This window comes from Phaenicophaeus curvirostris, chromosome 1 (assembly GCF_032191515.1).
Source record: "Phaenicophaeus curvirostris isolate KB17595 chromosome 1, BPBGC_Pcur_1.0, whole genome shotgun sequence".
Taxonomy (NCBI): Eukaryota; Metazoa; Chordata; class Aves; order Cuculiformes; family Cuculidae; genus Phaenicophaeus; species Phaenicophaeus curvirostris.
The window spans coordinates 111,205,869-111,220,385 of record NC_091392.1 but is presented as its reverse complement, the minus strand read 5'-3'; the positions used below and the strand labels follow the sequence as shown (position 1 = coordinate 111,220,385).

Here is a 14,517-nt window from a genome sequence, read left to right as displayed (position 1 = left end):
CTGCTTCCAAACTTGCTTAAGAACAGCAGGACTGAGTCCCTTACACGACTAAGCAGTAAACACTTCCACAAGGAAAAATCTGGCAGTTACAACATTTACCTGAAATGTTTTGTGGGCAGATATTCGATGCTCTGTTTAGACAAGGTAAGCAATTCCACAAGTCAGTTATATCTAGCTATTGCAAAATGCAATCTGTTTTATGCAGGAATCTTCCAGTATACCATGCGGATACTGTATTTAGTCTGATACTGTCATACTGTATTTAGTCTGATACTGTCTTTTGGTATGCAGAACTTAGTTCAAGAGTTAAGTTGTTATGGTTAAACTGTCAATTTATTATTCTAACACAACAACTGTTGACTTAGATTTTACTCCTAGGCAAACTTATCTCTCATAAATTATGTTGCTACTAGCCTTAAATTATCTACTCCTACCTTCACACAACTAAAATAAATTTTATGAAATGTACTGTATATTTAATCAGGTTTAGGAACTTGTAGAGCGTTTCATAAAGACTTCTATGTTCACTTGCACTATGTGACAGACAAAGAAAAAAATAATTAATCCAGTTCTTACAGAAGCATGAAAACCGTCACCCTAGTATACACTCTAAGTACATAATAAATGCAAGAATATAAAACTTCAGTTCCTGATTATATTCCTTGTAGTAACTTGATAGGTAGGCTCTGCTAAGAAAAGAGAGTGCTTTTCTTAGTACTCTGTGCCAAGAAAAGGCAAGATTAGCTCTGTTCTCACTGCTGTGGCAGAAATACCAGTGACATATCCCTCCAGATGCCCCTAAGTCCCACAGTGAGAAGCAGAGACATACTCGTCTCACGTATTCTCCTCTCATTGATTTTATAAAGGGGTTGTTGATGGGAGGACATCTTCTGGCCACCTGGTTACTGCTGAATGGTATCAGATGGCAAGAGCATTGGTCCCTGGCACAGACATGGGTTAAGGCATCAGTAAAGACCATGGACACAGAAATTTTGTGACAGGGGTGTTTCATCCTGAAAATTGGCAGTGTGCTTCAGTTTCCGAATCTAAATGTGGGTCTCCCTAGAATTAAATGTGGTCATTGCCTTAGACGCTTTATTCTGAGATTCAAAGATACAACAGCATGGGCTGTGAATCAGAGTACAGTCTTTTGGGATCCTTGCTGTGTAATGTCATAGCTGCCTCATGCCAAGACCTCTACTTCTCTGTTCTTGTTAGCCGTGCTATATAGAGGAAAGCTAAAGTAGTTACATAAACCTAGTGCAGTGCAATCTATGCTACATCTTTCACATGTAGTTGTTCTTTGCTTCCTTGGAAGATTCACTGGGTGGTGCAAATGCAAGTAGACTTGCAAACTGAAAGAGTGCTTTCAGTCTTGGTACTGTGAGATAATGTCCGTGCTGGACTTTGAAAGGTAATGCTGCTGCCCTAGCCCCCTAGGATCCTTTCAGGAAGCAGAATGAGCCAACTACAGCAGACTGGGACTCTGGGCTACCACATTTGTTCTGCCCTATTGCTATGGCCCTTTCTTCCAGTTTGGCTGCAATACTAGCGAAGTATTTACAGAGTATATCTCATTTCTTGCCATGGCTCCTGTCCATGTTAAAGGAACTCTATACCATTCCAGCTGGACCACTGCTGTAACTGAGTGGGATGCAGATTCCCAGTGAGTTCAGTCATGTCCAAGTAAAGCTGTCAACACAGAGTCCAGTGAAGCACTGTAAACAAAATACAGCATTTTTTATATCAAACACTTGAGAGGCAAAGAGGCAGAGGGGCTTTTATTCATTATGATGCACCTTGCTGGTCTTAGAAAACAGTAGTCGTAGTAATTAATTGGATAGTAGAATGTGTTCATTTAATGGTCATGAAATTAAATAATAGCATGAGTGAGGAAAGTGCAAAGTGAAAGCAAACAGAGTATTTGATGCGGTTCCTGCTACTATGCTTCACCATCAATCTAATCTCATCCCGCCTTAAAGGCACACTGACACCAGCTCTAAATGAGGAGGTGATTTTTCTAAAAGATGAACAAATGCATGGTGGACCTGAGACGTGGTGCAAGCCAGTACAGGGCACCCAAAGAGATTTAAAAACAAAAGAGAGAAAAATTGTATCCAGTTTCTGTCATTATGATTTGATTACTGATACTTTTTCAGATTCACATTACTGCTTATTACCCACAACTAAAAGCATAGGTCTGCAAAAGACAAGACCCAAAATTCTCATCTGACGTAGATAATTAGAGATGGAAGTCTCTTTATCTTATTTCCGAGTTAATCCACAATTCAAGCATATCTGAGTGTGGCTGAAGAACTAACAGGTTTTATACTAAGTACAATGGGTGGGAGATCTAGAAGGAGAACAGAGAATATTTTAGTCTGGTTTCACTAGCTTACTTGCATAGTAAATAAAAGCTATTCCTGTTTAAATAGGACATTTATATCAGATGAATAATTATTTAAATAAATGCATGCAAAGTTATTTAAGTATGAATGTGTAAAGAAATCTCATGCTAGTTTCTTATGGGTAGCTTTACATACATAAACCACTCTTGTTGCCTTCCCTTCTCTCTTCTGGGCTGCTCTGCTCATTTTCTGTAGTGGGGAGGATGCTTGCTTTATGGGAAGAGTCTGTGGAGCTGCTTTGCAAGGTGCTTCAGAGGTGTCCCAACCTAAAAGGAGTCTTTGCTACTAACATGCTTATATTATTGTCTCTCTTCTGGTAGGTGCTAGAGGCAGCTTTCTCTGTACCTGCTGTGTTGCAGACACAGTAGAAGATAACTCCTTGCAACTCTTCTGTTTACACTAATAGGATCATCCAAGTCATTACGGCTTGGAAGTCATTAATGCTTTGAAATCTCCAGCATGATACTCAGTATTCCTCTTACTTTTGCTTTAATTTGTCTTCATCTCCTGTTTTCCTAGTATGAAACATCAGAGTAGGCAATTGGTGCAGTCATTAAATCGTCGCTTATTAGGAATTATACTTAGCAACATGTTAGCCTAAGCATAAATAAGTTATTATTGCAAAGTCTTTACAATCCATGAATAAAAAGCACCCTATTTAGGTCAATCTATAGATCGAACTCACATGTCACTGTGATGTCTATGTGCTATATAACTGATTATTATCCTTAATGATTGTTAGAGGAGAGGGCGAACAGTTAAGTCTGTTCTTGTGATCAGTGCTAAGCAAGAGGTAGAGCTCAGTGTTAGATCAGAGCCCAGCATGGGACAAATCCAATGTCAACTCCTATTCTTTAACTAGACAAGGACATTATTAACATGTGCGTGTCACTTACGAGCTCCCTTCCTGCTGTCTATATCTTAATATCTTAATTGAGTCATCCTTAATATAGAAAATACAAAAGTCAGATGTTGCTTAATTTTTCCTGGGCTGCTGCAATGTTTTCTTTAGAAGAATTTCAGCGAGCATCTCTCTTGGAGCCCTTGGCAAGCTCCTGGGCAAATCCAAGGCACCCTTCCAGCAGTTGCTGTTGTGAACCTGTGTCTTAGTTATAGCATATAAAATTGCTGGGCGAACCTTGCTTTTTACATGCAATTGCCTTTGATTTTCAGGGGGTTTGGTTCTGTTTTGTTTTCAGAGATAATCCTGTAGTATGTATTTTGGAATCATTATTATTCACAGGGATGTGTGTGTCCTGCCAGCTCTGTTTATAGTGCATTATTGGAGAATCAATATTCTCATAAAAAGTTTTAATCAAAAATGTGTTTGGGAGGCAAACACTCCTCTCAGGCTAATACCCTTGTATTTGTGAGAAAAGCAGTAACTGTGCTACCATGGATTAACTAGCTGGTTACCCAGCAGCAGTGTAGCTGCAGTAGCACAAACTAGGTAGTGCTTCCCAAAAATCCAGGCTACACACTTCTTAATCATTCTAGTTAATGTATTTGTTAATTGTATATTAACAAATTGTAATTTGTAAATTGTAATGTCAAGTTGTATTTTAAAGCATTACAAGGCTTAGCATTTTCCTGGTTCTCCATTGCCATACGATTTCTACACAGGCAGATTGCAGTTTATATCTTCTGTTAACTAAGTGCAATGACTTGATGTCAGATCTTCTGTCTCAAGCTAAAATTAAAACTGTAATGAATCAATTTAAATGTTGGCGTCCTTATCCTCCTGTTTAAATTTATTAGTATGAACTAGGTTTCATACTAATGTGTCATGATACTATGGACTAACAGCAAACTTCCTGTAGAGGACCAAATAAATTTAGACATATAGTTAATTACCTGGGCTCAAACCACATTTTTATAACCTAGTAGCTGATCTGTGACCCATGTGAAACAACTGGGTTATTTCAATATGGTTTTAGCTCGAAAGAGACCTGCATCATAAAAATCCTGGCTGACACTTGCTTCTCATGGCAAGGACCATAAACACAGAAATTCAGCGGCTCCAGGAAGCAGAAATGAGTCCAGACAGTTCAGCTGGGAAACACAGCATGCATAGGTTTCCATTGATACTGGCGTGTGTAATTTTCCGTGCTTAAGTAGGGAAGGAACATCAGTCTCCAGGATTACTAGATTGATCATTGCTACAGGTAATAAAATAACTTTAAGAAATAAAATAAAAAAGGATTAATAAGAAAAAAAGAGCAATTTTAACGTGTAAATTCAGTGGAGTGTTTCTATAAAATACTTGCTTTCTGGCTGGATTTTTAGTAGTTGGAAATGGACTGTTTGTTTGTGATTAACCCTAAGATGCTTTTATTATCTGCTGCAGCTTAGAAAGTTTAGGTCTGTTCCTTTGCCTACGTGAGGAGTTGCCATACACAATTACACAACTAATTTTCAGAGGCTTTTGCCATGAATGAGGATTTTAGTAGGCCAAATCACACTATTTTCCCCTGTCTTTCAAACAGCTATTCAGGCACTGCTAGAAGTGTCTTAAAATACTACTAATAGCAGATGCTTACATTACTATGATCAAGACTGAAAAACATTTAACCTTTGTCTGTGTTACTGTTATCATAATGAACTCTTCAGTAGTTTCCTATCTCATAATTCCTCCTCCTCTTCACAAGATCCCAGAGGGGGCAAAATGCTTGCATCATGGTAATAGGATACGTGGATATGGCGACAAGTGTAGGTGATGCTGGGCAGAAACTGTAGAGCATCCTGTTATACACCATCCTGGGTATTTTATATAAGTGTTCCAAACTATTTTTGTACAGGGACTGAGAGGAAAAAAAAAATCCCTCTAGAAGTTTCCAGAAATGTTAGGGCTGGGAAGAAAAACTTCATCCTTTTCTACCTGAGAAGGCCGGTCAATATGCATTTAAATGCCAATCTTACCTTGCAAACCTTCAAAAGGTCTGATTCTGGAAAATTAATCTAGGCCAGAAATCCTTTCCTACTGGTTGTTTTGACAGGCTCCTGCAGACCTACACTGCCCAGGTGGAACAAAAGGTGCTTATAGAAGCTTTCTTCTTTTTGTTTTGCTTTTTTTGCTTCAGTAAGCATTTACCCAGTGCCTTGTTCTCACATGGTAATGCAGAATAAAAAAAACCCCTGCACCTAAGTACTTTTCCCTACAAATTCTGTTGTCTGCTAGTAAATTCCTTTTTAACATTGCAAACTAAAGAATTACACTTTAAAAAAATCAGCTTGCCATTATTGCTGGTCATTTTTCCTGTCCTAGAAGTTTTGCAATATTTAATCTCTTTCCTGAGCAGAGGTGATAAAAACATAATTTAAATACAGTATATTTTTTTCTCCTGAAGAAAAATGTAGGTTTTGTTGTAATCATCTTCATAACCTGTAACATAACGTTCCGGAGTAACCCATGCTTTTCAAAAGACAGTGCAGGACACTGAGAGCATCCTGTGTGAAGTACATTCACCTTTCAACTTCTTTCAACAGATTCTTTCCATGGGAATGATGACTGAATACTACCACTACTTTTTTACAACACTGGTAAGGAACACTAAAGGCGTGGGAGTGCAATTCCTCTGATGTGGCAAAGACAACTAAGATTTTATACATTTTCTTAGTTTACAACTAAGAATTTAAATGTTTTTATGTATTTACAGAGATCTTACTCCATAGTAATACCAGGAGTCACAGTTTTGTAAAGAATCTGATTTGTACTGTCTGTGGAGTTGGCTAACACTTTAAAACCATGAAAATGAATTGCAGTATTGTTTTCAAGGAAAAGCCATCAGTACAGGTGGATCAGTGTAAAACAAAATAATGAATGACTGACTTTGCAGTGAAGCTGAGGTCAAGCACTGCAGGCAGTGCAATTCATCACAAAATATTTCATTTATTTATAAAAACACAAAATCATACCTATATAAAATCACTTGGTAAAATTTATATCAAAAGAAAAACCCTAAGTTTGCTTTTATGGTGCAAATCTATAAATACTTATTTCAGTACATTTCTCCTATTTTTTAACTTATATGCTATACATAAATATAGTTCAATTCATGCCTAAAGTCCATTTGCATTGTAGAGTAAAAAGACAGCAAAGACCCAATATTTCTAGAACAATCCCAGAGGGCTTGATTATATCTGTTCATGTGCACCAGCTTATTCTTTATTTCCTTTCCATATAAAATTTTATGTGGAAGTGAAAAATCATTTTGAATCCAATAGTCAATTCATTAGTCAGAAAAGACTCTCTAGCTGTTTGGAACTTGAAGTACTAGCTTGAAATAGTTCTCTTTGAGCCCATTTTAACATGAAGGAGAATGTGAAAAATTAGGATTTACTGTGGAATTTACATTTTTATACAGCAACAGTCTAACATAAAATGGTAACCACCAAAAACAATTAACAATGAGATAGTATAGAGTAGTAAACAATGCTGGTCGTATCTTGGCATTGTGGTATTGTAAATGTCGACATTTTGATGGTTACTGTAGTATTAAACCATGACCAATGCATTTGTCATTTTATTGGCCTGCTGGGATCAGCAAGAAGTTGATTTGAAAAACAGCCTTTAGGCTTTGAAAAGCAGTTATCATATTTCCACTGTCTGATAAATATAGCCATAGAGTGTGCCACACAATTACATTACTTAGAATATCCATTATTTTCCTGCTCTGTAAACGCTGAGCACTGAAGCACATGGACTCACCATGCACTGGCCTGACACATCCATTAGACATACTGGCAGCAAGTCACCTGAAGGAGGCAAGGCAGGAGAAAAATGGGATTCATAAGTAGCAAAAAAAATGTGTCGCTTTTGACATCTCTTGAAATTTTCCTTCCCCAAGTTGAGAAATAAGCTTGACATTGGCCAGCTAATTTCTCATGTTGGTTTGTCAGAGCTGTAACACGGTTAGAGGACTGCTATAAATTAAAATTAGATACTGCTGTTCAGGTTGGTTACAAAATAGTCTTGTTGTGGGAACAGATTTTTATGTTCCAACAAAGCAGATGTGTGGTTTATTATAAATTTCACACAGCTTTGGTTTATTCAGATGTATAACTGAAGTAGTCATGATGAGGCTTTGAGGGCAAGCAGAGCATTCACGGGGGGAAAAAAAGAGCTTGAGTTGAATACAGTTTTGGCCTAATTGTACCTTCCAAACATTTTACTTTAAAAATACCACATTTGGTTTTGTTTGTTTTCTTAATGGTGATTTAGGATCTGTTTGCGTTAGACCTGGAACCCTACAGATACAGTGGAGTAAATATGACAGGATTTCGCCTGCTCAACATTGAGAACCCTCATGTTTCCTCAGTCGTTGAGAAATGGTCAATGGAACGTCTGCAGGCACCACCAAAACCAGAGACTGGCCTCCTCGATGGCATGATGACAGTAAGTGAACAACTACAATGGTGCATGAACGTCTACAAGCACGCTTTGCAAGGCCGTTCTAGCGGGTGTGAACAGATCCCATTACTACTTTATTTCACAATGAAGATACTGAAGCAGCAGCCCCAAAACAAACTTCCTTCTCCCATCCTCTTCTACACAAAAATCAATTTGCCCCATGTCCTCAAATGTGCGACAAAACTGCTGGGCAGCTCTAGCAATGAGTGACCATTCTACGTCATGGTGCTGTCCAGCTAATACTTTCATCTTATTGTTGTCAAATGCATATATTGCTGCCTCATTTCTCTAATAATGTTCTGGATGGAGTGAAGAACAAAACAGGAAATAAAATCTTTCAGAGCAGATATGTGATTTTTAACCTGCAGGGAAAGATATTGTACATGTGGACAGGTAATAACATTTTTAAATTGGAAAAATGCCCTTTCTCTTCATTTCCATCATCTACAGCAACTCTGGCTTTTAAGATGTAATTTAGAGATAAATGAAGGGTATCATCAAGCCAGGAAATCAGGATTTCCTTCCTATTACTCCCCCAAGAAGTAAAGGAAAGAACAGGAAAAATTACAGGGATAACATGACTCCATTCAGTTTTGTGGGATGAAGGGTTGGCATCTTTTTGCAATAAAAGATAACGTATCTTATGTACTGAGTGGAGTTCAAAGTGGTATGAAATAGATTTATTACAAATGATTGCAGGGAAAATTTTGAGACATCCTGAAGAAAAATGTGTTGTGTGTGCTATCTCTAGCGCTTAAAAAAATGTTGCTTGTTTGAGCAGTGCCATTGTGCTTACTCACATGCAAAGCAGGTGAGAAAGTTGTCCCTGGGAACTTCTGCTGTGAATACACAAAACCTGCAAAGGTAGCTGTTCGCACATAGTGATTCACATGTATTCAACCAACCTTAAAACTAGGAAAAACAAAGCTCTTGCTAGAATCTTATGCTCTCCTTTGCATCTCTGACTCTTATCATCTCCTTTGTATCTCTATAATGTCTTTGTGTCCTTAATGCTCTGAAACAGTATGAGCAGCAAGGAAATCATCTTCCTAGTTGGTTGTGGTCATTTAAATATTCATAGCAAATTCTGCTCATTCAGTTTGATGGAGAGCTGCAATGCTGTTGTATTTTGTTAGACAGTACAGCTATGACAAGCTGCACAGTGTAAGGAGATCAGGTCTACGTATCCTAGCTCAGTATTTCTGCCTTCTGGTTCAAGCTATATGTTTTACCCTGATATCAGCTTGTGGGAAGTCAGCAGGGTATCACCCAAACAGTTTTCAGTTCATGTCCCACATAATGCTCAAACTGCACATAGAGGCATAGTTGTTCTAATGAGATCTTTGGGTTTCTTTGCAGTAATTTAAATAGAATATGAAAATCAGAATAACAAATTCCAGGACTAACCCTTAGTTCCTTTCTTCTTATGCACAAGTACAGACACCAATATAAGGCAGCTTGCTTCAGAAAATGAGGTGAACTTTTGCTACTCCATGCAACCCCAAGCCCTAAAACACAAACACAGTCAGTAGAGAAATAAATTGCTAAGGGAGGTAATATAATTTCCCAGTTGCTTCACAGCAGGATGAATGGGTAATAAGTTACACAAGCATGAGATTCAAACAGTCAAGTCTGGTGAACATAAATACAGTGCGGAATGCACCATGCTATCAAGTAAAAGCATCGGTGCTCCCAGATAGGAGTGCAAATTGAGGTGCACTGAAGCATTTTCACCAAGCATCTCTGGAGTCTCTAAGCCTGGGACACAGGCAGAATGGGACTCCAGTGGTCAAGTAAAATTCAGTCCTGAATGGACATGGCCCCCCCACCCCATGCGCACCCCGTTCTAATGTCCTCACTCTAATTAAAAGTCTTTTAATCAGTAAAAACTGATCTGAAGTCCATTGACATTGATGGGAATCTTTCCATTGATTTTGAGGCATTTTGGATCAAGCTTTTAGACCTCAGTCCGCTTGGAACAACTATCTGTTTTGAGACACTTGATGCTGAGAACAGCTGTTATTGTCTTCTCCTGCTTGACTCACCATTTATTATGTTTCCAATTTGCTCTGATTGTGGGAGCATTGTTTTAGGCAGATACTGACTAGTGTGAAAGGGATGATTCCTCCTCTGCAGTATACTAAGATTAGTTGATAAATTCAGATCACATTTGATTGCCAGCAAAAACCTCCAATGCTGATATATCTGGTGCTGTTGTAGTTTACTTCGTTAAAGGAAAGAGGCAAAGAATCAAATCTATTAATTTCCCAAAGGAATTTCATGGGAAAGGAATAAAAAATGGATTAGCTTTGCATTTCATATAAATGAGTCCAGTTTCTCACCCATGGAGTTACTACTTTTTTTTTGCCTGTTTAATTATTGAGTAGCTTTACAAGAAAGGTAAGCACTTCATTTTTACAGCATCCTTGTGCATTAAGTGAAACATGGCCATTCTGACCACACACATTAAAGCACTGAAGCACAATGCAGATGAAAGCAAGATTTTTCTAGAAGTTCCCAAAGGTAGAGGGTGGCAGGGTGTGTGATCTCAGTTTGAGCCTTACTGTGCATGCTTTTAAACAAATAAATCCATTCTCAAAAACACAGATGCACAAATGGCATGTAGAAATTTTAGTAATATTTGAGCATCTAAGGGCTGCATTGCCCTGTCTTAGATAACTAGAAGTTAGGTGTAAGTCCAATTAATCACCAAAAATGATACCTCAAGAAAACAGCTCACCTGTCTCTAGGTGAGTTATGGCAGGGGAACAGCTCTAGCCATATCTCAGTGGGGCTATTTGAGACATGTGTGCCAAAATCCAAAATCTTTAAGGGCACTAGACACTTAAAAGACAGTAGATAACTGGTGGGATAACAGCCAGGAAAGCAGGGCCTGCTTACCCCATGGGGAAGAAAGCAGTCCCACAAACTTCATGAGAAGAGCGGCGATGGGGAGCTGGTACGGGCAACATGTGGGAAACCCTCCCACACGCCCCCATGCCACCATGACTTACCAACCCTCAGGCTGGACAGACTGGCTTGTGCATCTGCAGGGTGCTTTCCAATGACACATCTGGAGGTGCTGAGAGGTTTTGGCAAATCCTATGAGGAAACTTTAGAAGACTGAGTGCTGCGATGTGTTTGACCTCAAATACACCTGGGGAGTGGGACATGGGCTGCTGTATCACTTGAAGCATCTTAAAATCTCCGTGTTGCAGAGCTACTCATTCACTGCTTCCTGCACTGTATCCATTGACTTATCTCTTCCTATAGCTACTCAATGTAATTTTCTTCCCAATGCTCAGCTGAAAATACTTTGAAATTAATATAAGCTTCCAAATAAATGGATTTTGTTACACCTCAGATTCCCATGGAAAGCCCACTAGTGGCCTTTTCCATAACAGCAACCTGGGAAAACAGTAGAGAAAAGCAGAGATCAGACACAAAGATGTACATTAAAGAAAATCTTTTTGTTTTTTTTCATGCAGACTGAAGCAGCTCTGATGTACGATGCTGTTTACATGGTAGCAGTGGCCTCCCAGCGTGCCTCCCAAATGACTGTCAGCTCCCTGCAGTGCCACAGACACAAGCCATGGCGTTTTGGACCCAGATTTATGAATCTGATAAAAGAGGCAAGTGTAGACCATCTGCTTGTGGTCAGCATAATCCTTCCTTCCTTCTTTACCACACTGGCTTGTGTTGCTTCCTGCTCTCTTTCATTTGCTATTTTATGGTTTCTGGCACTTAGTTATCCAATTCTTCCCTCAGCTTCTTAGCCGAGAAATGTTGACTTACAGACACCAGGCTGCAGCTTGTGTTCTAGTGGAGACTTTATCTGTTCTTTAAAAAAAAAAAGAAACTGCTAAACCCTAGGTGTGGTAAAATCTCAGACTAACAGACCTTAAGACTTACCATTTTTTTTTCTCAGTTAATATTTATAATTTGTAAAAATATGATATAACTAACAATGGCCATTCTAGAGATAGAAAGAAAAGTGTGTCTGTAGCTCTGTCTTTTTTTCACACTAAATTCCAGTTGTTCTGCACATTGTTTGATCGGTAATCAGTATCCAGAAAATGCCGCAGACAGTATTTCTAAAGTGGTAAAATGCTTCAGGAAATCATGCACTGTCTCATAAGAACCTAGCGTTGAGCTAGCTTGATCCACAGATGTTCTAAAAAATACACATTTTGGCGGAAGAGCCTTCACTCTTCCAAAAATTCAGATTTTATTATGAATTTGAAATGGAAGCTTTTCCTTTAGGGTGTGGAAATGAAAACTGGAAATTATGTGGAGTGTCCTATACTTATACGTGTGTGTGTATGTGTGTGTATATATATATGTACACACTGTCCATGACAGTGTGATTCCTACCAGAGTCACATGCATTAGCACTTGTGAAGGTGAAACAGGACTTGTAGGCTGAGGTACAAGGTAAGTGGTGGCAGCACGTCAGAGCATACACCTGAATCAAGAAATATAGTAGGAGCAAACTGAAAGACAAGACATGTGGTGGTTACAGAACATGTAGAAGTGCTGTCATCACCTTCCCCAAACCTTCCCAAGTAAATTTTTAAGAATTGCTACAGGCATGATATGACATGGTGATTCACCTACACAGAAAGCATTGCCAGTTACTGAAACAGGACTCTCCACACAGGGTGTTTTATGAATTTTAAGGTTTCCTCCTAAGCTTCTCTCTTCGAAAGTATAAAGAAAAGACAAGAGTTACCCCAGTACTCAGAAATCTGACTTAAGAATTAAGGAAGGTTTGAGATACTCTCCTCACTGCAACAATCATGGGAACACCCAGAGGAGACAGGGAAGTAGCACTGGTAAAGATTTCTCTCACTAACATCAGCCATGCTGCATTCATGCTGCAACAGTAAAAGACAGGATAAAATTGTCTCAGAAGTTTTTGTAATAAAGGTAAACTTCTCCCTCCCTTCTAATTTGATCTAAGTGGGAACCTTTGCTCTTCTACTCCTTAACCTCAAACAAAATGACGTAGCATTGCTATTCATACAATTTCTGGTACATTTTAAGAATAATAATGATGGAATTGAAAGTTAGCTGAAGACCTTTTATTAGTGAACACACCTGCATAATTCAGTAGTGGTAAGCTACTTATTTTGGATGATGCAAAACGTATAGCATAAGGGTCCTGAATTCTAAGTCAGAAGAAGTACTTCTACCAAGAGTACCAGACATATCTAGGCAGATCCAGTTCACAGCTTAAACAGTTATACAATTCACATTTATCATGTACAGGTGGCTTCTCTTTCACGGAGTGACATATGTGAGCTAATTACTGATCGTTTTGCAGATAGTGTCTTTCATGCTCAGTAAAACACTGATTTAAAGTACTCCAAGAGTCTTATCTTCCTGTTTCTGTTGTAGTCAAAAAGGATGGTTGTTACAAGTGGAGAATAGGGTTTAATTTTACAATACTACATTTCCTGTAAAGGCTATAAAAGGTATTGGAAAGTAAATAGCAAATATATTTGACCTCTCTAGTTCGTGTTAATATCTGGTTTGCTCACCAAGGGCAGATAAACTTTATAAACTACAAATCAATGAATAGGTTTGGAGGAAAAAAAGCGAAGCAAGGCAGAGTAATAGTTTGGGCCCACAGAAATATAATTTAATTTTACTCTTCTGTGACATGGTGCTGACAGTCTGTGAAGGCATTTTACAAACTGGTCTGAAGACAAATATCTGTACTGCAATCTAAATAAAGAATTTTCTGGCAGAGAGGTTGCCTGCAATGAGTTTGCAGGTGCTAGAGCTTAGCAAGTACCTTGATGGCTCCGTGGTGGGGGTTAGCATTTTATTTTAGTGGTGATAAGAACCGCAGTCATCTCATTTGCTTTGTCGATGAATGCTATAAAATGCAATGCTGGTGATAATAGAAAGGACCTCAGAAACTGCCTGGACATAAGTAGAGGTTAAGGTGAAAAGCCTCTGGATTGTATAGCAGCTGACAGGCTGCTTCTTTCTTCACTCAGCAGATTGTAAGTTGGGTTTTTTTTCAGCTTGTCACTGTCTTGTTGTGAAGTCAAAGTTCAGGTCATATCTGGTTCTCAGGTTAGCTTTTTCCCAAAAGCAACTGGGAAGTTCACATCCTAGGGCAAAATATTGCCTTTTGATTCATGCTGATCTGAATACATGCACATTGCAGTTGATTTCTGAATTTTCAGAGTACGTGAAAACACAAGATAGCTAGTTTAATGTGAGATTCCTCCTCTTTCGACCTTAGGCCTTCAGGTAAGTGTACCAGGTAACAGCAGTACAGATCCATTGCCTATTTTTCTTAATGACCAAGACTTGAAGCGCTGCTAGCAAGACTATAGAAGAAAAGCAATAGCAAAAATGTCTCAGGCTACAGAGTAATCAATTACAGCAATCAAAAAAAGTAATCTTCTGTTCTTTAAAGATCTCATGAGCCAATGTTGATTGTAGGAAGCACTTGGAAATTTGCAGAGAAAAGCAAACCTGTCCAAAGCTCCCCAGGCCTGAAGATATGTTTGAGGTCAGAGAGGTCATGAGCTAAGTCTCGCAAAGGAGGATATTACATCAAATACACTTCCTGGGATCAGGACATTTCTACAGTAGCTTATTAAGATCTTTTTAATGAAAAATAAATCCTTGTCAGAAGCTTTTCTCTCTCAATGACCTAGTGCCATTCATATCTAACTG

At 38.6% G+C, this 14,517-nt stretch overlaps 1 protein-coding gene across 2 annotated transcripts in view; it reads left to right on the top strand.

Moving 5' to 3' along the window:
• GRIK1 (glutamate ionotropic receptor kainate type subunit 1) overlaps positions 1-14,517 on the top strand; it is a 168,119-nt gene that overhangs the window by 105,506 nt on the left and 48,096 nt on the right. For both annotated transcript variants that reach the window (XM_069870936.1, XM_069870945.1), the window contains exons 5-7: positions 5,895-5,948; positions 7,630-7,803; positions 11,307-11,450. In XM_069870936.1, the coding sequence (XP_069727037.1) occupies positions 5,895-5,948; positions 7,630-7,803; positions 11,307-11,450 (372 nt within the window). The remainder of the gene's footprint in view (positions 1-5,894; positions 5,949-7,629; positions 7,804-11,306; positions 11,451-14,517) is intronic.